General features: G+C 37.2%; 1 protein-coding gene across 1 annotated transcript; it reads right to left on the bottom strand.

Annotated features, from left to right (window-relative positions):
- Window positions 1-5,562: 5,562 nt before the first annotated feature.
- On the bottom strand, window positions 5,563-24,903 carry LOC121725914 (structural maintenance of chromosomes protein 2). Its single transcript, XM_042113090.1, has 22 exons — window positions 24,623-24,903; window positions 24,186-24,335; window positions 23,810-23,971; window positions 23,009-23,119; window positions 22,500-22,621; window positions 21,972-22,128; window positions 21,411-21,602; window positions 19,585-19,720; window positions 16,987-17,162; window positions 15,425-15,608; window positions 15,094-15,167; window positions 14,683-14,829; window positions 13,420-13,641; window positions 12,797-12,939; window positions 12,453-12,552; window positions 12,114-12,226; window positions 11,378-11,606; window positions 10,200-10,394; window positions 8,167-8,367; window positions 6,632-6,847; window positions 6,290-6,499; window positions 5,563-5,852 (listed from the first exon to the last, which is right to left on the bottom strand). Exons 1-22 carry the CDS (start codon window positions 24,788-24,790, stop codon window positions 5,739-5,741), a joined length of 3,522 nt encoding a protein of 1,173 aa, XP_041969024.1. The 5' UTR covers window positions 24,791-24,903; the 3' UTR covers window positions 5,563-5,738.
- Window positions 24,904-25,277: the final 374 nt, after the last annotated feature.

Genomic DNA, 25,277 nt, shown 5'->3' with positions numbered 1-25,277 from the left:
TTTCACAGATTATGTACCTATATCTGTTGTCGCTATAACAACAAAACATACTAAAAACAAAATAAATTAAATATTTAATAAATAATAAATATATATTATTAATTATTAATCATGATAATTATAATAAGTAATAATTTTTATATATAATAAATAATAAGTAATAAAAAAATTAAATTATTTTAATATTAAAAATATGTAAAAGTGAGTTTATTTCTTTGTTTGTTACGTTTTCTCGCCTTTTACTTATTTATTTCAAGAATACCCTTTTAAAACTTTTTCTTGTCCACATTTACAAAGTAATTATAAGCTGTGAATAAATATACAGCTGCAGCTGTTAGCGACTCAACATCCATTTTGAATCCGTCCGCACATTGGCGCGATCCAAAGCATACTGAACGACCTTCCTATGTGTGGATTACTCACAAACGCCGTTGCAAGCGCACTGCCAACGCGTCTGCAGACGCGTTGGCCAACGCGTTCGCCTATGTCGAGAGCCGCCATATGTCGAGTGCCGGCATAACAAAACTAAGCAATAATACTTTAGGACGCCACGCTGGGGCGCTTGTCCATACAAAAGTGAAAAAAATGCTCTTTCAGCGCTGCCACTTTCACAGTGAACCCTCTACAAGGAACACTTACACACCCTAAATTATTGTTACTTAGTTTTGTTATACCCTGTAAATACATAGAACTAAGTAAATAGTTCAACCATTTAGTGAAAAGTTTTGAAAAAGCCACGCGATGCGCCTTTATTGAATTAAAAGTCAGTCGGACTTAATTTGTATGCAAACTTGCGTATATCAAATAATATAGAAATACACCTGTTTAATAATATGAATTCTTTAAATTTTTTATTCAATTGTAGATCCTATGTCAAAAGCCATAGGAAGTATTTTAAAACGAGTGTGAATATCTTTACTAACGAGGTTAGTGTTGCCAACCTATCCCTTTTTAAACATTTTCCCCACATTTTTGAACCCTTTGGCCAGGTACTAAGGTGCATATTAATGTGCTAGTTTTAATTTCTGTTATTATCTAGATTTAATGTGCGCTGTCAATGTAAAGTTTAGTATAAAAAGTCTTCGTCAGAGAACTATGATTGATCTTGTAAGTATTGTTAGTTTCTAAAATTAGTATTAATGTTATAAGTTTGCCTGCTTCGCAACAAAATTCAATAACATTTGATATTATTTATAACAGTACATCTCCTAGAAAAATCATGGCCGATCATTAGAGCCGTGACAGTGACGGAGGTACAATAAAATATTTACAGGTAAATATCCAACATTTAGGGGAAATTACGTATATCTAATAAATTGGCAACAAAGAGGGCGGGCTAGTGTAATTTGTCTATGTGCGGAGCCGGCCCGCACAAAAGAGGAGGAATGGTGGAAATTTCAAAAGGCAGCGGAAAAATTATCCTCACATACACTCGTACGAAATAAAATTACGGCACGGGCTCGTCGAGAATTATGAGGGTCGCATATTTTTTATGACTCCTTTTGATTGATGGCGATGAGATAGGAGAAGTTAATTGCGATTTTCTTTGTATTCGACGGGAAAGGAGTGTATTGTAAATGTTTATTAAAAATAATTGAACGATTTCTCCTCTTTGTCTGCTCGAACAATGGTCCTTGCTGAAAATGCCGCGTTTTTATTTTTTGTTATATCACACGTTTTCTTTTATAAGGTTTTAAAATAACATCAACGGAAGCTGGCATCATAACCTCATTTTCTAAAGATGGGGTTCTAAAGTCTTTATCATACTTTATCTTTGTAATATTTAAGCTGGTAATATTATCTAATCAACGTTAAATATCTCTATACCTACTGAGTGTATTAATTCCAACTTAATCTAATAAGCATAGCCTTAATCATAATAAGTAGTTAAAATATAATAACATACATTTAAAAAAAAAACAGTTTTTAACACAAACAAAAACTCAAAATAAAAACTACCCTAGGGTCCGTCGTCCGACCAGATCTAGTCATATTTAAAATCTAATCTAGATTTCAGCTTTAAATACTGTGGAGCCAGAACGTTTGAGTAAATGAAGCCATTAAACCACATCTAACTATACCCCAGAGAAACCTTAAAATTAAATAAGGTTGGCAGAAAACTTTGCTGAAATAAAGTGTTTCAAGAGACTGTTTACAAATGTATAAGCTTGGGTACCCTTGCAATCGCGAGAAAAATAAATGCTGAACATAATATTATTACTTGTTGAACGATATATTAAATACCAACCAGGTGACCCGGCAAACGTTGTTTTGCCAAATACGTTGTTTGCCTATATTAAATACGTTACTTCGGCGATGACGTTGGCCAATTTTCGGCCGTGAGACAAAAAAACGGCCCAGCAGCTGGACCGATTTCCTAAGTCTGGCCCCGTGCTAAGTACCTAATGGACTTGTGTTACAAGTACCAGACAACGGAAATATATTTAATACTTTTATACTATACATATATTTAAGATTTTTATTATATCATACACATATTTAATACACATCCAGACCCGGGAACATTGAAAACTTTTTGTTCCGTCGGCGGGATTCGAACCCGCGACCCCAGCCTTGAGCTACCGACGCGCTCACCACTGAGCCACAGAGGTCGTCAAAATGTTATGGCGTCTGAATTCGTTTAGGTCGGGTTTAGTTAGCAACCACGGAGCTTTGTATTAGCTCCGTGTTAGCAACAAACACAGTGACAGGAACATTTTATATCAAGTGAATGTAGGATGTAAGATTATTTTTTACCGATTTGTCATCACGCAGAATAAGTTGAAAGGGTGTATTTTAATTTGAATTTACTGACCCTAAAAGTAAACAAAGGTGCTATGGTAAGGCTATATTTTAGGCTGATTAAGGTACTCTATAGACACTTATGACGAAATTATAGCACGACACTGGAGAATTTTACGAAGCATCTAAATTAATGGCCATTGTAAAATTTAGGGTTATTGTGCATATAACGAGTTTAACTTTTATGTCGAACGTTAAAACGTGACAAAATATACTAAATAGACGCCTACATTTATATCGACTATAAAATACGTTATAAATGATGCGTTATACCTCATATAACCTTTACAAGAACGAAGAACGAAATACAACCCCAAGAAAGAAGCCTGCAGAACTCGCAACCAGGGCACAGAATATATAATAGTACAAGCAGGACCTGAACTAAGGGGCGGGGAGCCGGGCATTTGCAAAAAATAATCGGCCAAGTGCGAGTCGGACTCGCGCACGAAGGGTCAATACCGTTATAGAGGAAAAATAGGCGAAAAATTGCGTTTTTGTATGGGAGGCGGCCTTAATTTTTTATTTCATTTTAATATTATTCTTAAATATTGAAGAAGACATATAATTAAGGCCTTTGTGAAAATATCAAGTGCCTATCTGTTGCCATTATTGATATCGAGCAAAAAAGGCCAAAAAATCACGTTTGTTGTATGGGATTTTTTAAATATTAATTTTAAATATTAATTTTATTTTGTTTTTAGTATTTGTTGTTATAGCGGCAACAGATATACACAATCTGTGAAAATTTCAGAACTCTAACTACAGCGGTTCTTGAGATATAGCCTGGAGACAGACATCGAAGTCTCATGAATAGGGTCCTTTGGGTACGGAACCCTAAAAATGTGGGGCGGCAAAATTGATAGGACAATTTTGAGTATTTTACTTACCTACTTATAGTCCCCCCCCATTCCCAACAAAACAAGCTTATGAGTTATATGGTTTTCTGTATGCGATGGGCGGCGAAAATGATCTTTACCGGAGCGGCTAAATAGCTACATCTGGCCCTTCTCGCAACACTAGAGGCCCTCTAGTCGCGAGTTTTCTTGGGGTCCGATTCTCATACCTCGAATGTCGTCTCATACAACATGCTGTCGCCCGTCTTACGCGCGAGTATACCTACATTTAATATGAAATAGAAATAAAAGATGAAAAAAAATAGAAGTTATAAAAATTGAGCTCATGTTCCTCAATATGACTTTACTTTTACGACTCCGAATACCTCGCTTACTGGCTAAAAGCAATATAACCCTTGTTTCACGTCGCGCGCCGATATCGGGGCCGTGGTAGTGATTGAGGTAGTGGTCAGCTCATTCGTGCCAAAGGATTTCTTTTCCATTAGAAAAATAAACTTGAAGATAACCAGTGCCGTAAATAGGGCGGTGCCATCGGTGCCCAGGCACAGGGCGTAGACTCTGGGGGGGCGCAAAAATGGCCAAACCGGGCAGGAGTAGGTAATTGTTTTTCGGTTTGCTCCCGATTATAGTTCCCGCTGCGCCCCTAAAGCACGATTCCAACAGTAAAATAGACCTATACATTGCTTTGGGTAATATAGTATCTAAAAAAGCAAGGGCGCAGTTGTAGAAGCTCGCACAGGGCGCAAAAATGACTGTTTACGGCACTGAAGATACCTACAAGGTACTGGCTACGCTACCTTGGAGTTATCGGCTACGCACGATTGTGGTAAACGGAGTATGTAACATTTTTTCCAAGTCGTTTGTTTCAGAACAATATACTGTTTTATTATGCAGAAAATTGGACCACTATACATATATTTCTCAAGAGGTAGTTAAGTATGAAGTTGTGTTTGGGAATTCTTGAAGATACGATTTAATAAGTTACAATATGTAGTTTGGTTAGGTTAAATTGTAACTTATTAAATCGTATCTTCAAGAATTCCCAAACACAACTTCATACTTAACTACCTCTTGAGAAATATATGTATAGTGGTTGAGAAATATATGTATAAGTTACAATATGTAGTTTGGTTAGGTTAACCAAACTACATATTGTAACTTATTAAATCGTATCTTCAAGAATTCCCAAACACCACACAACTTCATACTTAACTACCTCTTGAGAAATATATGTATAGTGGTCCAATTTTCTGCATAATAAAACAGTATATCCAGCGGTCTTGTATTGCAGATATTAAAGCGTCGAATAGTAAAAGTTTTATTTCCCAGGAGCGGGACGGCGACTTATGACGAAACGTAGCCTCGTAAGTCGTAATAGAATTCCCAACGACGTGAGTGATGTTTTTATGTTTCGTTGTGCATCTTATTTTATACTCCTACTGCACTGGGACGCCGTGTGACGGCATGCATAATTAATTTTAAAATTGGTTAAGAGAATTCAAATTACTTCAAGTTAGTGTCATCATAATTTTGTGTACATAATTTAGTGACGTTATGTGGAACCCGAACTCGAACATAACTCGAACAAAAATCCCATCCATACGCAATATTCTACATATCTTACAAAAATATAAAAATAAGACTCAAGTTCTCAATCAAGGACATTAATAAGTCATATCAAAAGGGGTCGGCAACTATCTAATGTTAGGACTTATCTCTGACTGGACTGGTCAGAACTGGTAATTTCTAGGAACATAGGATTATAGGATAGATATTGAAGTTAGTACATACATAATAATATGACATTCATACCATAAGCAAACAGGGGATATTGTTCTGGAGATAGGTTTTAGTAGTAGTTAGTAGGATAGTTAATAAAATAAGTAACAAAACGATAAAATTGCGGTATTACAAAATACTTTTATTTACAATTCATAAAATCGAAAAATATGCTATGACATTATGTATAACTTAAAGTACGTACTTATCAACTAACAATGGATCAACCAACGCTGTAAAAAACTAAATTACTCTACGAAGACATAGCAACAATACGTACGAAAATTGTTCTGGAAAGTTCTATCACCGCCGCGAGTTCACCGTCCTCTGTACCGAAGACATGCCGTCAACAAACTTGGTGCGAAACAGGACGTTAGCGTTGTTGAACATACCGTCCTTCAGCGACACGATTATGAACTGTAATGACACGATATCTCATTAGTTATTGTGAAAAGTTATTTGACAAGATAGTAATCTTAATTCGATTGAGTTAACAAAAGGTCACGCAAATTAATCTAGGTCTTCAATATCAAAGAGAAAAATAAAACACGACTGTTAAAAATTATACATCAAAAGTAAAAAATCGACAAAATTATAACACTGTATATTAAGGACCGTTACAAGAAATCAATTAACATCTCATTTATTAATATCGATTCAGTAGCTTAGGCGGTACAGTTATACACAAACTCTTACACACGGAAGCACGCACGGACGCACGGACGCACGTACACATGCACGCACCTACGTACGACACACATACCAATTGCTTTAGGATACTCAAGTAAAAACAAATTAAATTAGCTTTCGGCGCCATTTCTGAGCAAAAACAAAAGCTTATTCAATAATCTTACCTGCGAATGCTTGAAGTGCTCCTTCAACATCTGGCCGATATTCTGCGTGTGGGACAAATCGAGCGCGGCGTCCACTTCATCCAGAATATACAGCGGCGCGGGCTTGAACAGCAACATGGCGAGTACTAGCGATAGTGCCACTAGGGACCGCTGACCACCGGATAATTCGCCCAGCGAATCCTTCCATGTCCCGTTGAATCCGACTTTGACCTGTGTAGATAATGGTTTTAGTAATTTGCAACAGACATACAGACAGAGACACCCACACTTTCGCATTTATAATAATATTAGTAATACTACTATGCACATTGACACATACCCTAGAGGTGATTAAAATCTTACCTCCAACCCGTCCAACACGCCCTTCCCCGGCGGCGGCTGCAGCTGCGCCTGCGCACCCGGCAGCAGCGAGCTGAATATGGAGCCGAAGTCACGCGTCACCTGCTCGCACGCCGTCGTCAGCGTCCGCCGTTTCTTCTCGTCCAACTCCGCCATCACCTGGACGAGTTTCGCCCGGTCCGCTTCCACGATCTTCTTTTTTCGCATCACGTCTTGGTACTGGTAAAGATTTATGATTTATGAATACGGCCTATGTGTCACTCATGTATTGATGTTTTACTAAAATCATTAATAGACTACAGGCCCATGTCGAAAATGTATGGGTCATCTGAACCACCTGCGTAGCTAGCACGGGGTGTCCCAGTCGATTCTTCGGAAGAAAGTAATGGCAGTTCCTTTCCAATGTCTACATATCTTATTCCCGAGCATGGCACCACCCATCGACTTGAGTTTCAGTGGACAAAGACAAGAAACTCTTTCCATAGCAACCATTAAAGCAACGGCAATTATTTTTTTTTGACATTTAGTTTCTTGGTTCTTTTTTTTTAATTATGACACCTCGGCTATAAAACCATAGCCAGTGTCGAGTAAATGGCGGCAAATTAAAAAAATCGACGTGTAGCAACCTTGTCTATAGCCAGAATTATAGTTTTGATCTACGAAATACGAATAATAAAAACTAAGGAACTTTATTATTCGTAGTTTGTAGATCAAAACTATAATTCCGGCTATAGACAGGGTTGCTATACATCGATTTTTTGAATTTGCCGCCATTTACTCGACACTGGCCATGGTTTTATAGCCAAGTGCCATAATAAAAATAAAAACAGAATCAAGAAACTAAATGTCAAAAGCGGATCGTCATGCTTGACTTATAGATTTTCAAAAGCGAAAGATATCGAGATAGGAAAGAAACTTTTACTACAATGTTTTTCCGGTAAAACTGTCAAAATTTAGTTTCTTTCGTTTGTCTACGTGCTTGTGCTAGCTATGCTGGTGACCTATATGGGACGATATTAGAGCATAAAATAATAATCTTAATTTCATGGTATACTTGATTTTTTAAGCTGTAAAATTATTTGATTCTGTACGGCAACTTTATTTTTAATATGATATTGTAAAATACGATTGTTATATAATATTGCCGTTCAAAAGAAACTGTTCTAAAAAAATTAAAAAACTGAATTCATAGAAACTTAATAATGGCTAACTCGACAGTTTCATAGTTTCTTTTTCAAATTTCTACTTTATCAGTAGGAATGTAAAACATCCATACTAATATTATAAATGTGAAAGTGTGTGTCTGTCTGTTACCCGAACCGATTTAGCTGAAATTTGGTAAGGAGATACCTTGAGTCTCGACCTCGGGAAAGGAAATAAGTTACCTTTTATCCCGGAAAAATGTACGGTTCCCACGCGATAAACGATTTAATATGGCACAACGGAGTTGCGGGCATTATCTAGTCATACATATATAATTAAGTTTATATTTAAAGGTTCCGTATTTCTCAACAAAATGAAAAACTCTTTCAACCAACCTGTTCCTCCTCCTTGCCTAGCAACGCGTGCGCCCGCGCGTTTAATCCGCGCGCGAGCTTATCCCGCCTCTCTCGGAGCTGGGCGAGCCGGGAGCCGGCGACGGCCGCCTGCCGCCCCGCGAAGTCGTACAGTCCACCCGCCGCGCCGAAGTATTGCCGCTCGCCCGGTATCCACGGGTACTCGGTTTCGAGGTTTTTTATCTGTAATAGGATTTAATGATTTATTGACTACGAATAATAAAAACTAAGGCAGAGTAACTGTGTCAAAAAATTTGTCCACGAGTCTACAAAATGTGACCCGAATACATGCATACTTTATGCATGTATTCGGTACACAATTTAGTGTAAATATAGAATTGACAATAAATGCCAACGGCTTTATTTCGTAAATGTGAGTGTAAGCCCAGGCGCGCACTAGCGGCCAAGCCGCGGCGGCCAGGCCGCGGCGGCTATCGAGATAGATACCTTCGTATGAAACCGCCATAGATGACGCGCACCTGGCCGCAACGCGACCTGCGGCAACAGCATACTTTCGATGGCCGCCGCGGCCTGGCCGCTAGTGCGCGCCCGGGCTTAGTGTTTAGTTGCTATTGCCATATTTTAGTGTGCGAAAAGGAACCAAATTCAAAACGGTTGAAGTATGAGTAGGGAGTTATGTTTCCTTAGTTTTTTATTCATAGTTTATTGATATACGGAAAATTGATAGTGAGAGTGTTTCTTGAACGGAAATAAAGTAGGAAAGAAGCAGCTATTCATAGCTTTATAGACTAGTCACATTTTCGATAATAATATGTGTGCTCGTTTCAATGAGGTTATATAACAATATCTCTTATGTCAGCAATTCCTAAGCATGATAGAGCGACAACTATTGTATTAAACGTTACTGTTTATAGGCAAATTTATTTATGCTGCCCTCTGCATGTATACAGATTAGAGTATATTATCCTAAAGCAAGCCTAACATATTTTGTGCATTGTCTATGTACGAACATGATGTCACATCTATACTAATATTATAAAGCGGAAGAGTTTGTTAGTTTGTTTGTTTGTTTGAACGCACTAATCTCAAGAACTACTGGTCCGATTTGAATTATTCTTTCAGTGTTAGATAGCCCATTTATCGAGAAAGGCTATAGGCTATATTTTATCACGCTGAGACTAACAGGAGCGAAGAAATAGAGGAAAATGTGGAATAAACGGGGGAAATTTTTTGAAAGGGCTTATCTCATGAACTACCAGAGCAATTTTTCTGTTATTTGGCACAGATAAGAAGTAGACGACGTGAAGGATCATAGGCTATTTTTTTTGGACTGATTTGTCTGTGAAATATCTAATTTACGCGGGCGAAGCTGCGCGGAACGTTATATATCGCGTGGTCACGACATCACGCGTAAACGGCTGGAACCATTTTGCTGAAATTTGGTATAATGATACTTTGAGTCCCGAAAAAGAACATAGGATACATTTTGTCCCGGAAAAATGTACAGTTACTACACAATATACTTTTATGATTTGCGCGTAAACTATTCAATCTACATTGATGGAATTTGGTATGGAGATACTTTGAGTCTCGGGAATGGACAAGGAATACTAATTTTGTCCCGGAAAATGTACGGTTCCCGCACAATAAACTTTTATTATTATCACCTAAACAATTCAATCTATTTTGATGAAATTTGGTATGGCAATACTTTCAGTCTCGGGAAAGGACAAGGGATACTTTTTATACTTACCGGAAAATATACGGTTCCCGCACAATAAACTTTTATGATTCTCGCCTAAACTACATATTTAATCTATTTTGATTAAATTAGGCATGGAGATTTGAGATATGCTAATTTGAATCTGGGACAAGGAATGGTTTTTGTCCCGGAAAAATGTGCGGTTCCCACATAATATACTTTCTGATTTGCGCGTAAACGACTTAATCCATGTACGGTAACAACCATAAACTGAAGTCCACGCGGACGAAGTCGCGGGCAACAGCTAGTTGTTAATATAAGGACACTAGACAAATATTAAGATATATGTTACCCTCTTCTCACACTCCGATGCCTCTGTCTGCAGCTCCTTCACTTTGTAGTCCAACTCTTTGAGTTTCAGTTCGAGGTCAGCGTTGTTCTTGCCGAGTTTCTCCTTTTGCTGTTGTAGCCGCGCAATGTCACCGTTCCTACTAGCAATCTCCGCTTTTTGCTTCTTAATCCGACTCTGGATTTCTTTAACTTTTTCCTGCATGTATGATAAAATTATTAAAATTCAAGAGTGTACGTTGTATCGCTCAAAAGATAGTGTTACAATAATACTTAATATTAGGGCAACAATCGAAGGGCTCGCGTACCGATACGCGAGTAGCGTGAAAACTAAAACAAAATAAGTTTTTTCTACAGAATAGACATCCACATAAATTGTATGAATAAATTACAGGCTGTCATTTTCAGTATCTTATACAGGGTGCAATTAAACCTTCCTGCCAAATTTTGATATATCGATCCTTGTTAAAAATAAAACAACACGTATTTTTTCTTTTATAATCATTCAGTACTAAAATGTTGAGAAATAGCTTCCGAAAGTTATCCTAAAAACACTACAATTAATGGACACGACGCGTCGCCCACGCGTGATGTGACCCCGCGCGCGCGCTTCCCCCCGCGTTACCCCCGCTAATACCCCCGCGCCGCGAGTGACCGTTCTGCAACGATATTAAATGGGATAAAATATGTCAATAAAAAAATGTAACACCCATTTTTTTTTTTTTTTGTTAAATGGACTCTCCTAATGATACCTAAGCCCTGGAAAATATTTGGCAGGTAGGTTTAATTGCACCCTCTATATAAAATTCTCTTGTCACAATGTTAGGCCGCGTACTGCTCCGAAACGGCTTTACTGATTTTAACCAAATTTTATATGCATATTCAGTGGGTCTGAGAATCGGCTACTGGGTACTTTTTATATTGATAAGTGCATTTGTTGAATAAATAATAGTAAATTATTACAACTCGAGACTGACGGCGACCATTGTTTGTGAGACGGGAAAATGGCAAAAAGAAACGTTTGCCGGGACAGCTAGTTTTTCTATAAAAAGAAACAATTATATGTGTAAAAGGATTTAAAGAAGCCGACGTAACGAAATTAAACACTGGGTAATTTTTAAAGTATCAACAGCTACTCTAGCAATCGATTTACAGATAGAAGCAGACAAAAGCTTTACTCACCGTAGCAGCTGTATGTTTCCTCTGCGCCTCAACCAACTCCTCCTGTAGACCAGCTGATGCGTCCTCAGTACTCTGTAGCTGCGTCTCGCCCGCCACCACCGCCCGCTTCAATTCCTCCACCTCGAGTTTCAACGTCTCGAACTCCTGTTCCCGCTGCTTCCACGAGCTGCTATGCTTCTCCGCGTCTTTCTTCGCCTTCTTTAAATTGTCCTCGGCCTTCTTGAATTCTCTAAAAAAGGTCAAAACTTCAAACGCTTGTGAAGTATTGATGCAAAGCAAGGAGCCAAGGGAACATAATTTTTGGTTCAAAAACAAGAATAAATTTTATTTTTTCGTTAAACCATTTATGACTTTAATTATTCTTCTTATACTATCAGAGAAGTTGATTCACAGGCAGCAGATTCACAGCTAACATTGGTTTGACATAAGTCGACAAAATGACGTAGGTCCATCAACTGCCTAGGAATCAATTTCCTCCATAGTATTTCAAAGGGGTGACAGACGAGCAAGTAAGTACGTCGACTTCTGGCTCCACGATCTTAATTGCCTGTGTGTCAGTAAAGAGCCGCGAACCAGGGGGCATGGTAATCCAGTGTGTGCGATTCTCGTGTGTCACCGACGCGAGCCGAGTAAGTTCGCGAAATTAAAACCCGCGTGTTCTAAGTTCGTACGTCTATCAGGCCTTTAAATCGCATCACAATATAAATAAATATATACATAAAACAATGTTACTCACCTTTCACGATGGCCTTTAATATCTTTCACTTTATCTTCCAGTTCTCTCGCTCGCGCAGCTGTCTCGCTCTGAGTCTTTTTGTCCTGCTCTACAGCCTTTGTCAATTCTTCAACCTACAAAAATTGAAAACATGGAGTAGTCTGTAGTTAGCACAGAATCACCAGCGCAATGAATTATGCTAGATTTATATTCATCAATGGTAGTATGCCCGATCATAATATTATTATAAGTATCCATGGACAATCTCGTCTAATCAGTTTTGACATTTGCTAATTGCAAACTAGTGTGCACTACAACTTACAAACTCAGCTCCAATATCCTACAGTATTTTTATGTTACCTGTTTTCTTAGCGATTGTATCTCAGCATGCAGTTGTGCCGTAGCAGTGGCTTCCACGCGCGCCCGCGCTACCGACAGCGCGTGAGTACTGACTTCTAGTCTAGAAACAAACATATATATTAATATATATAGGTAATATTTTATAATAATGCCGTTACCGAAGTCACAAACCAACTTAAATTCGCATACCGAGTGTTTGGCTTGCCATTCGCAAAACCTAGGCAAAACCCAAAAAATCAAGCTGCAAACTTTTGTCCTTTATTATCAATTTAGATGTGTTTATAAGGTGAAAACAATACCTTTTTATGATTCAGAATAAACTACGAACTCTCATTGTTACGCACTTGTGTTGCAGCGCCGCATGCCCGTCCGACGCACCCTGCGCGGACGCAAGCTCTCTATTACACTGCGCTAATTCTGCCTCTAGGTCTTGTATCTCCTGCTCAAGTTGTTTCAGCTCAGCCAACTGCAGTAGCAGAGAACCACCCTGTGGACAATCAAAAATGATTGTATAATATATTAAGACGGCCGAAAATAAATATTAATGAAAGACAAAAATGCATTCCTAGTCCGAACTACTGAAAAACTGAACTAAAAAAGATTTCCTACTGAATAGCTTACTCACTGGCCTGTCCTTATCTGTTTCATTTGAAAAGGCGCTTGATAGACAAAGAAAACATGTTGTCTAGTCACTAATAATTATTATTGTGGGAATATGCGTGGCGACCCTAAAGGACGACCTAAAGGATGACCGAGCGAGGTGTTATGCTCGGTCAGGCTGAAGCCCACGTGATACATTTTAGCTGTCCTATATATAACGGCGCACTTAAAACTTCGATATTGCGATGCAAGAATGTGACGCTAATTGTGGGTACCGGTACCGCCACATTATAATTTTTTTTTAAATACTAATTGTTAGTCTTACAAATGTATATTTATTAAAAAAAAGTTTATTTTTCTATTATACCTTAGCTCTCGCTCCACCGGACAGCGTACCAGCGGGATCGAACACGTCGCCGTCGAGAGTAACGCAACGCGTGCGCACTTGCGGGTGGAACGTCACGCGCTTGGCCACACTCAGGTCCGAGCAGACGAGCGTTCCGCCGAGCACCCACGCCATAGCTGGCCGCAGACGCGCATCAAATGATACCAGGTCTAACGCCAGTTGAACCTTGTCGGGACCGCCTCCCTGGATACAATAAAATTGTTCATTGTTTACTAAATACACGGTTGAGGACTAACCACAAGATCTTTAGTAGTAAATATTATTAAAATTTTAGATTAATAATTTGAGGGTTAACACCACCTCATGCCACTCCAAAGATAGCCAGCGTCTGATTCAAACATTTTATTATGTTGATGTATATTCAGAGAGGTTGACCATTGATTCTTAGGCAGATGGCGGACCTACATAATTTGGTCGCGGTAAATCAAACCTAGCCATCAGATCACAATTAATATTGAATTGATATAACCCGACCAAAATATGACGTCCGTCAACTGCCTAGGATACGTATGTTGATGTATATTCAGAGAGGTTGACCATTGATTCCTAGGCAGATGTCGGACCTACATAATTTGGTCGCGGTAAATCAAACCTAGCCATCAGATCACAATTAATATTGAATTGATATAACCCGACCAAAATATGACGTCCGTCAACTGCCTAGGATACGTATGTTGATGTATATTCAGAGAGGTTGACCATTGATTCCTAGGCAGATGTCGGACCTACATAATTTGGTCGCGGTAAATCAAACCTAGCCATCAGATCACAATTAATATTGAATTGATATAACCCGACCAAAATATGACGTCCGTCAACTGCCTAGGATACGTATGTTGATGTATATTCAGAGAGGTTGACCATTGATTCCTAGGCAGATGTCGGACCTACATAATTTGGTCGCGGTAAATCAAACCTAGCCATCAGATCACAATTAATATTGAATTGATATAACCCGACCAAAATATGACGTCCGTCAACTGCCTAGGATACGTATGTTGATGTATATTCAGAGAGGTTGACCATTGATTCCTAGGCAGATGTCGGACCTACATAATTTGGTCGCGGTAAATCAAACCTAGCCATCAGATCACAATTAATATTGAATTGATATAACCCGACCAAAATATGACGTCCGTCAACTGCCTAGGATACGTCTCTATTTGCATTGTATTAATGAATACCAGAGACCAGACATATTATTACTCTATGGTGAATACTTACGATTTTCTGTGCCGTTCTCACAATCTCAGGATCTAGCGCACGGCCAGAGATCTTGTTGAGTGGTATTATTGTTGTACGCGTCTGCAGTTGCCCCTTCTGCAGCAGTAGCTTGCTTGTCACCTCTGAGTCTACTACCACATTGTAAAGCTGAAAAGAAATACCATGATAAATTAGTTGAGAATCCATTTTGTAATAGTATGTATGTAATAGTATGTCCATTCTCAATGACAAATCAAACTCAACTCAATTCCAAACAAATAAAATTATTTGAAACTGGATTGCGACTAAATTACAACAAAATTACGACCAAATCGCAACCTAGTTGCGACTGTATATGTATGTATACTTACATACGTCCGAATTGCGATTTGTAACTGAATTGCTATCGAATTGTGACTTTACAATACATACCCTTCCACCAGCAGCCGTCTCGAGGGCAGTGCAGTAGATTGGATCGCAGACATTAATTAGACGACACACAGTACCTAAAAACAGAAGTACTAAGGTAGTTGTATAATTTATGTGAGTATAACTATATTATCACAGAATGGTAATAATTTAAAACTAAAACTTTGGTACTATAATAGCATCTCTACTGAAATAATATGCAAGGTTTCGTTGTCTTTTCTGTTGGATATGATGCGACATTCCTCACGTATCATCTTGTAATCTCCAAAACACGATGCTGCAACATTATTGCTAAAGTTTCGGTCAGTACTCAATTATCTCCTACTCTACTAACCATAAACTCTCCTCGCGTCAAAGTCCCTCTGCGGCGGTGTGTATTTAAAGTCAGTACGCTGTAGGGTCGCTGTCAGCCCGTCCGCTCTATCGCGTTTCTGTCGTAGAGTGCCGTGTATCTGACGTACACGCTGCTGTAACTCCGCGGTGCGCTCTTCGCTGAAGTTCGATCCAGCCAGTTGCGCCTGAAGATTTAAATCATATTCATCGTACTATAGCCTATTAGAGATAAGTACCTATGATTTTCTTGAGATGAGTCACCAATAATAATAAACCAACTATTATGCCTTATTTCGGTTTCAGAAAATCTTGCAGTATCTCTCTAAGGGCACCATATCAGGTGTCAAAAACTGAGAGACACACAAAAAGTACAAAACTGCCAAAAACGCAATACACAATTTACGGATCTAACGACCTTAATCAAAGATACTTAATAATTACTTGGCGTTTAGTACAGAGTTTGACAGAAAAGGTATTAATTAAGATTTTGATTATGTTAAAATCTTCTTTAAAGTTAAGCAACAATTTAATATCAATGAGTGTGGCCAGTACAACATGGGCGAGTTAACTTGACACCTGGCTTAAATTTTACCCCTCCCTCGCTTCCCCGCGCAGCGCCCCGCTCTCGTCGTACGCGTCCAGTAGCGTTAGCATATATCTGTTACCGTTACACGTGTGTTATTGAGTTTGCGTTTCGGAGTTATTTGTTAGTAGTTAATGGTTATTGTTTTTGGATTTTTGTTGAGTTTTGTTGTGTTATTTGTTAGTTGTTACATTTGAACGTTAAATTTGTTAAGTTTTTGTTATTCGTATTAACGTTTGAACATTGCCGTGCGTCTGTGGTATGAATTAGCTACTCACGGAATATATTATATACATATTATCGGACGCATCCATAAACCTCGTATTCCTGCTGGGGAACCCTTGGGCGAGTCCAACTCGTACTTGGCCGAATAATTGCATAAAATACTGTGGTTAGTGTAGCCCTATAAAAACAACTAGTTCCGGTAACGTAATTTTTTTTTAAATGTCTTAAAATTAAAAACCTTTTTTTGCACTCAGTACTTAAGAGAAACGTCAATTGAACCAGGTGTCATGTTAATTCGCCCGAGTTGTAACTTGTAGGTGGTGACTGGTGAGTGAACATATTATTATCTTCAGTTATTATATTTTAAACCCTTACGGGTTTTGTCGCGGATAACACTTCTTTTATACCCGTCGTTTCGGCTGCTACGTATCGTTAATCCAAAAGTGATTAAAACATAATAATATGTGTAATACTCTTGTCGGCGCATCTACATCGGCCGAATGTACCCGAGCGGACCGCCTCAGGCCTCGTCGGCTGCGCGTGCGCATCGCGGACGCCGCCGCGCCGAGGCCCGCCACCGCGCGCCCCTTCCACTCGCCACTTCACCTTCCAAGCTTACTCGTCGCACACGGGCATTCTTTTGTACATATAATATTGTAAATTGCGAATATATTAATTTAAATACAGTCCACTGCGTTTGTCTTAAACCTCATCAGGGCCTTATCAACTCTCGTAAACCTAAGAAATTATCATACCTTCAGTTGTTCAACCTCAGCTTCATGCTTGTCTATACTGGCGCGGTCGCGTTCATATTGAGCGCTGCTGCTTTTGAACTCTTTCTCGAGTGTTTTGAGTCTTTCTTCTGCGTGCTTTTTCTCCATAGTACTCTGTGATATTCTAGTAGACGCCTCCGATGCCTCTTGTTTAGCAGCTAGAAAAAAAATTTAGAATGTGGTTATTATAAAATAAGATGAAAGTTATTATTCTACTTGGTATGGACCATGGTGTTATAGCAGTAGTGTTGTTTTTAAAGCTTACTATAGTGCTCTCAGCCTATCTTGTCTCTAGCGTTTATTCACCCTACCGCTACCATGTTTTAGAAAATTTTGACGTAATTTATCGTTCTCTATACAAATCGTGACAGAAAACGAAGCGATAGAAGTTTCATAATACCTTATCCAAATACGTAGCGTCGTAACTCAGAAATTTGCAATTTTTGAAGTTGGATTTACTTAATTACGTATTATCAGCAAATTCATGTTATTTTTATCGTAATTATGATAATAATTGATATTTTTGTGAAAAACTCGGTTTAAATTTTTTGTCATAAATATTGAGTTTTTCGTAGTTTTATACATGTTTAATAAACAGAATTTATAAATTATATCATCCGATAAAAGGGAATCATTATTTTTTATGAAAACTACACAAAAATATCAAGAAAATAAAAAAATATATTTTTCAGCAGCTGTCATATACAGAAATCCAAAATTTCAAGTTACTCCTGTTTTATCGCGAGTACCTTTGACGAGCCTTTTACAACAGGGGTACTGAACTTTGGTCACCTTTTTTATGTTTGCACATGAACACGGAATCGCCTTAAGCTCGCTATAGAAATGACTATGATATAATATTATTACAATGTTCCATAGAATATAAATATTATTATTTTGTGAAAGCTAAAATATGCATATTCATAATGATTGTTATAATAGTAGGCACTAGCGGTTCCGACGGATTTTACTCCGACTTATTGAACCGACTTTATGAAATTGTCAGAAGCGGTAAAGTTACATTATTTTAAATAATGTTATGCAACGATGGTATCATTCTTATATTTTCTAATTTTTCACGTAATTTTAATCATTGTTTTATAACAATGTGATTTTCGCTAAGTTATCTTCCAATCTGTGTTCTATCTGTGTTTGTGGCCATAATATTTAAATACTCGTAATAAACATAATAATATGCTTGAAATTCCGGTGACTAGACTTACTAAAGTCAAAAATTCTTTTAAAGTTCAATGTAAGTACATATACGCTTTTTATAATAAGATCCCAGAAAACGTTCTAAATATCTCAATTAATAAATTTAAAAAAGTTGTTAAAGAACGTTTGTGTACCAAAGCATACTATAAAGTTATTGTTTTGATGAATGATAGTACACCGTGGGAATAAGTTCGCCCCCTGCAGAGTTGTTTCTGTATAATATTACGTATTGTACACTTGTTGTATCTATATATATAAAACTCAAAGGTGACTGACTGACATGGTGATCTATCAACGCACAGCCTAAACCACTGGACCGATCGGGCTGAAATTTGGCATGCAGGTAGATGTTATGACGTAGGCATCTGCTAAGAAAGGATTTTGGTCAATTCCACCCCCAAGGGGTTAAAATAGGGGATGAAAGTTTGTATATAATAATACTTCTTAATGCGAGCGAAGCCGCGGGCAAAAGCTCGTTACATTATAATTTAGTCATAATGACACTGTAATTTTAAATTAGTTGAATTTTGAGTTTAAGTTTGAATTTTTTTTATTAAACAATAATATTAAATACTTTCTTAAAGGTTGTCTTGCAGAAACTGCTGTCAACTTTCAGAAGTAAGGGCGAAGCCAAACGAGCGTAATTTGTGAGTAAGTGTGAGTCGCAGAATTTCGGTTCGGCAGAATTCTGTTGCAATCAGTTTCATACAAAAGTCCTGTTTGATTCACACGAGCGTAATTTTGTGAGTCATGATTTGTATGAAAAGATACTTAGGTACGCGGCAGAAATTCTGACACTCACAACTCACAAATTACGCTCGTTTGGCTTCACCCTAAGACCGCCGTTTTGTACATAGTTTTCATAAATTGTGTTTTTAAGTTTAAGTATAGTTTTAAGATACACAAAATAAATCAACAATTTTCTGTTCTTTTCTATTCTACTTCATATTATTTTATTTATACTCAGAAAAATTATTCGTAAGAAAAAAGGTTCGTGATACATGGCGGGGTCACGCTTCCTCTAGCTTGCTCTACCACGATACACGCGGTCATTTGAATTTGGAAAATTTTTGACAGTTACATACAAATACAAACGATGCGATAGATATCGCTACATCTGTAAAATTAGAATACAGTGGTAGACGAAAGGCCGATAACCGCTAGAGACAGGACTGAGCGATTGGACCATAGACATACTATAATAGGCAATAACTGTAAAGTAAACATTATTTGATGATTCTGCATATGACAATTTTGGTTTTTCTATGAAATAATAGATGTGTGAATAACAATTACTATGAATTCCAAGCAGGTCAGTATAAAGTTTTATTTACCAACATACTCAAATAATATGCCTATAATTACCAATCAGTTGATCCTGCAAAGACTCCGACGCTCCTTCTAAGCCTGAACTGACTGCTAGAAAGCGCTGTTGCGCTTCCGCTAGGGCTGCTTCGCTCGACTCACTCGCCGACTTCAAACTCTCAAATGTTGATGATACCTGATCAAACAAAAGGAGGCATTAAATACAAAATATTAAATTCTTGACTATTCATAAAATTATCTATTCCTTTATTGATCGACTGTGTTGTGACTTGTGTACTTTGTAGATATTACAATGAAACAGACCTACAACATTATTAATTAACTTTACCAAGTTACATCTCAATAAAGGCCTCAACATAGACTGATGATGATGATGATCTCAACACAAATAATGCCCTTGCTATGCGATGTGAACGGGAAACTATTCTCACACGTTATGACAATACAATACTATAATATTTGTAATGTAAACGATACAATACTGTATTCGTACTAGTGTTGGTAAAAATAGCATTAGCAATAATAATTAATTGTTAAATGCCCATTAGCAATAATTAAATTAATCGTACTTGCTAAAAACTACGATTGCTAATATGATCGTGCGTAGCAAAAGTCTGCGATTATGATAAAAATCACGTCCGCGCTGTTTAGCACCGCGGTGTTAACTGTTAATGAATTGCTATTTTTCACTCGATGCGAAACAATACTCGACGCGAGCGGTGCGATGCGAACCGATAATTCACAATGTCACGTTTTTAGCAAATAGCAAAGCAATAATACTTAGCATGCTGTGACAACAAAATTAGCATGTTAATGAAATTAATAGAAAATAGCATCAATTCCCGTAACTAATTCGTACCATAAAGTTAATATACCTAGCGAAATAGAGAAATAAAGGCCTGAGCAAGAGATATGTCGCTATCAGTAACACTGTGCGGTAAAAAGAGACGTGTGATACATGACAGCAGCTCTCTTTTTTTGACGTCCAGTCGGCACGTGCCGTACGTTGACAATTTAATCTCATAGAAATCATGTTCAATCATGCTTGTGTAAGTGTATACGTACACATATTTTTACACACAGATGAAACCAATTTCGGTTTCGTTTGACAGCTCGAGATTGTTGCTCTATTCCGCTAGATATACAGGGTGCAATTTAACCTTCCTGCCAAATTTGGATACATTGATCCTTGTGAAAAATAAAAATACACGTATTTTTTCTTTTATAATCACTCAGTACTAAAATGTTGAGAAATAGCTTCCGAAAGTTATCCTACCAAACACCACAAAATATGGCTACGTAGTTCATTGACATTATTTTTATTAATTATTATCTAAACTTTCGCCACTTAAATGTAACACTCGCGAGTCGCGGTTAGAGTACATTTTGTCACAAACTCACAGATACTTAATCACGAGCGCGGCGGGGGGCGCGGCGGTGAAAAATTAATTACGTCACTGCAATTCAAGCGCGGGCGCACGACTGCGGCGGGTGCGACTGGCCCCCACCGCCCGCGCGCCACCCCCCGCGTCACCCCCGCTTTACAGACTGGCGCCATTGCCAGTAATTACTGAGCAGTGACCAAGCTGTTAGGTTGGGATAAAATATGTTATTGTAAAAAAAACCTGGCCCCCGCCGCCCGCGCGCCACGCTCCGCGTCACCCTCGCTTTACAGACTGGCGCCATTGCCAGTAATTACTGAGCAGTGACCAAGCTGTTAGGTTGGGATAAAATATGTTATTGTAAGAAAAAATTTAACACTCTATTTTTTGTGGTTTAATGGACTCTACTAATGATACCTAAGCCCTAAAAAAAATTTGGCAGGTAGGTTTAATTGCACCCTGTATTAACTTTATGATTCGTACCTGTTGCAATTGCGCGTTCTTGTCCGCAAGCGCGGCGCGGTCGTCCGCTAACGCGCGCCGCAGTAACCGTGCGCGCGCGTCGCCCGCCGTCGCTGCGTCCTTAGCGCCGCGCGCCGCACTCGACGCCGCCGCTTCCGTTTTTTCAGCTTCTTGAAATTCTTCTTCGAGCTCGCGAAGTACACTGCCACTTTCCTGAAGTACAAATACAAATATTTATTGACCAAAAATTGTTAAACATAATGCGATATGAAGTAATTTACTTACATTTTATTCAATTTATTTTTAATGTATTTTTAACTCAATTGCATTTTACAACAATTTACGTAGTTATTAAGACAATATAATAATATTACAGCATAATTTGTCCATGATTATAGTTAGAATATTAAATTAATATTTAATCAAATAGCAACATTACATACACACAAATCCTCCTGCCATATTTTCAATGAAAATGGAAATGAAGTTTTTAAGAAGAATATTAGGATATTTTGGTTAATTTACTACAAAATAATTTTAAAAATATACATAATAAAAAGTAGTTTATACAATTTGTACTACCTCATCTAACTTCTTGTGTAAATCAGATATCTTCTTGTCAAACTCTTTAGCCTCTTTCTCATTGTTTTTAATATTTTCTTTCTTATTTTTTACTTCCTCTTGCACTTCTGTTACTTTTCTCTCTGCTTCTTTTACACTTTCTTCGGCTGACACATACCTAAAATAAATTGTAATAATTATATTAAAAGGATTATATATGATTTTAATTAACATAGAGAGAGAGTATAGACCATAAAGTTAATATACCTAGCGGAATAGAGCAACAATCTCTAGCTGTCAAACGAAACCGAAATTGGTTTTCATCTGTGTGAAAAATATGTGTACGTATACACTTATACAAGCATGATTGAATATGAATTCTATGAGATTGAATTGTCAACGTGCGGCACTTGCCGACTGGACGTCAAAAAAAGAGTGCTGCTGTCATGTATCACACGTCTCTTTTTACCACGCAGCGTTACTGATAGTGACATCAGGCCTTTGTTTCTCTATTCCGCTAGGTATATTAACTTTATTGTATAGACTTACTTCCAAGCAACATGTAGCCTCGTTAGATTTTCAAGTTCTCTAACAACTTTCTGATGTTCTTGAAATTGTGATCTTTCATCTTGCAACTTCTGTAGTTTTGGTGCTATATCCTCTCTTATTATCTGAAAACAAGAGCATTATTTTAGAAGAAGGTAATACCTCCATACAATCTATACTGTTACAAAACAAAGTGAAACTTTTCTGTGTGTATGAGTTCCGTGTATAGAGTTCACTGTCAAAGTAGCAGCGCTGAAAGAGCAACTTTTTAAACTTTTGTATGGGAAAACTAATCGCGCTGGGGCACTTGCCCATACAAATGTAAAAAAAAATGTCTTTCAGCGCTACTATTTTCACAATGAACTCTTTACAGGGAACCCATACACAGTTACACACCCTAAAGTATGATCACATAGTTTTTTAATTATATTCACAACCAGCTCAATCAGTTGCATCAGCGACAGTTGCATCTCGCTTCTATGATCGGTATAATATGCTTAATAGTTACTTACATCATTTAATTCCCTTAATTTAGCATCCTTTTTCTCTATGGTTTTCTGAGCAGCTTGTTTTTTAGCTTCATACATCCTGGTACCTGCTGCTTCTTCTACCATTGACAAGATCTACACAAAAAAATATAATTGTAGTCTATTATATACCTCAACTAGCAACCCACCCCGGCTTCATATGGGTATAAAATATATTAAAGCCTATGTCACTCACTGAAGAAATGATTAAAATCGATTCAGTACTTTTTAATTTTATCCATTACTACCCATGGTCCGTACCGCCGCAAAAGCTATGTCCGCAATTTTAAAATCTGTAATACCTTCAAAAATATACATTTATATCATATGCTGTACAGGGCCATATAGATCTATATTAAATCAATAATGTATTTAAAGTATTTAATTGAATAAGGATTATTGCGTTATTGTGGGATATCCTTAAGAGATAGACATAGGTATACCATTGCAGAGATTAAAGGGAACAAAGGGAGATGATGGAAAAAAAGCTACTTTATTTTATAATGTGTAGTGATTGATAATAAAGTAAGATAGTAGATTGAAATGTTGACATTATTATATAGAAGACTAGATGTTTCTCATAACTTTGTTGATGCAGACAGTTGAGATTTTTTTAAATTAAGTAACTAATAAAAAGTTCAGAAGTTTGTGTCATGGTCTAATTATTCCTCTTTCACACCTACATTTCTGTACAAATTTTGATTCAATTTGGTATGTTTCCATGCTATAAGCCTATATTTGACCAACAAAGTTTTGGGCTATTACTAAAGTTTAACCATTATTTACCTCTGGTGGTTTCATATTCAGCACTTTAGTAATTCTCCCCTGCATTATAAGAAAATGTGGATTGTTGACATTCAGTTGAACTGAGCAGAACAAATCGCTCACTCTTTTATTTTGTACATTTATTCCATTTATGAGGTATTTGTTCTTACCACCCATAACAACCTGTAATAAACATACTTTTTTTTTATTTGCACACACATACACTAGTAAGTCAAATCTATATAGTAAGCTAGGTTTTTTAAATTACATTTTATATAGTTCAATAGTTACTCTAGCGCTTCTCAATCTTATCAACTAACTTCAAAAGAACCTTGTAAGTTGTAGTACACCAAAGCCAACAAAAATAAATAAGAAACAATTAATAATAACAACAAACCTGTCTAGTGACAGTAATTTCGTCGTGATTTTCATAACCAATAGGGCACTGCTTCTTGTCCCTATTATCAAAGGTGATGCTGACTGTGGCTTTTGTAATACCCGCTTGTCCGTGTTTGTAAATAAGTTCCTGTAAGCTCCCTGCCCGCACCTGTAAATCGAGAACAAGGTATTATCACAGAATAGATAATAGTTGGTATTACATAGTATTTAAGTAGGTTTCTTTGTAAGTTGAGTGACAGTTTTAGTAACCTCAATACCATCAATTGATATTGAAATATTCCAACTAACATTTACCTATTATTGTTGTTAATTAACACAATAAAATATTCAGTTGACGGAAATATAGAGGGCTAGTTACTCTAGTTAAGAAATGCAATATCTTGATGGCGGGAAAACGAAAAGTTATCAATTTATGACTAAGCAGTACCTACTTACGTTGGATAAATTTGTTATTCCTAGTACAAAACATATAGAATCTAAAATATTCGATTTCCCAGTTCCATTTAATCCAGTAATAGCATTAAATTCAGGATCGAAGCCGGTGACTTCGACTCTGTTTCCATAAGACTTAAAACCGTCAAGAACTATAGATTTAATATACATTTTTAATGCACAAAACAATACTAATGATAAGCCTCATGAAATCACATCAGTTTTGCTTTATTCATATAAATTTAAATACATTTTCTTCTCAAAATAAGAAATCAAACCGTTGAATTTTGAAACATCTATGTTTGAAACAAGAACTTTGAAATAACAAAAAATTGACTTTGACATTTGCTTTGACATTTTTTTTTCTTATAATGGCACTTCGGCTATAACCATGGTTAGTGTCGAGTAGTGATGGGTAATTTTCCGAAAAATTTCAAGGCTCGGAAATTTTTTAATTTATTTTTGAAAAATTGGAAAAATAATAGAAAAATATTTTTTTATTTAAATTATTTGTTTAAATAAAATAGTTAATAGTAAAAATGGAATGAAATATCAAATATGGTTCATATTAAGTTGAAATTCAAAGGCTTGATTGACTTTAGGAGTTGTTTTGTTGTTAGCTTATCTATTGTTATCGCGGCCGCTTAGGGCTTCATGA

The sequence above is a fragment of the Aricia agestis genome, chromosome 4, assembly GCF_905147365.1.
Source record: "Aricia agestis chromosome 4, ilAriAges1.1, whole genome shotgun sequence".
Classification (NCBI taxonomy): domain Eukaryota; kingdom Metazoa; phylum Arthropoda; class Insecta; order Lepidoptera; family Lycaenidae; genus Aricia; species Aricia agestis.
Note: the sequence above shows the minus strand (reverse complement) of the source record. Positions and strands in the feature narration are given on the sequence as shown.

Coding starts and splice junctions, on each gene's coding strand:
- LOC121725914 (XM_042113090.1), bottom strand. CDS start 24,790: ATGTATATTAAATCTATAGTTCTTGACGGTTTTAAGTCTTATGGAAAC. Junction 14,830..15,093: donor AGACGGCTGCTGGTGGAAGG/GTATGTATTGTA, acceptor ATTTCTTTTCAG/CTTTACAATGTGGTAGTAGA. Junction 8,368..10,199: donor CATCGGAGTGTGAGAAGAGG/GTAACATATATC, acceptor ATCCTATTACAG/ATAAAAAACCTCGAAACCGA.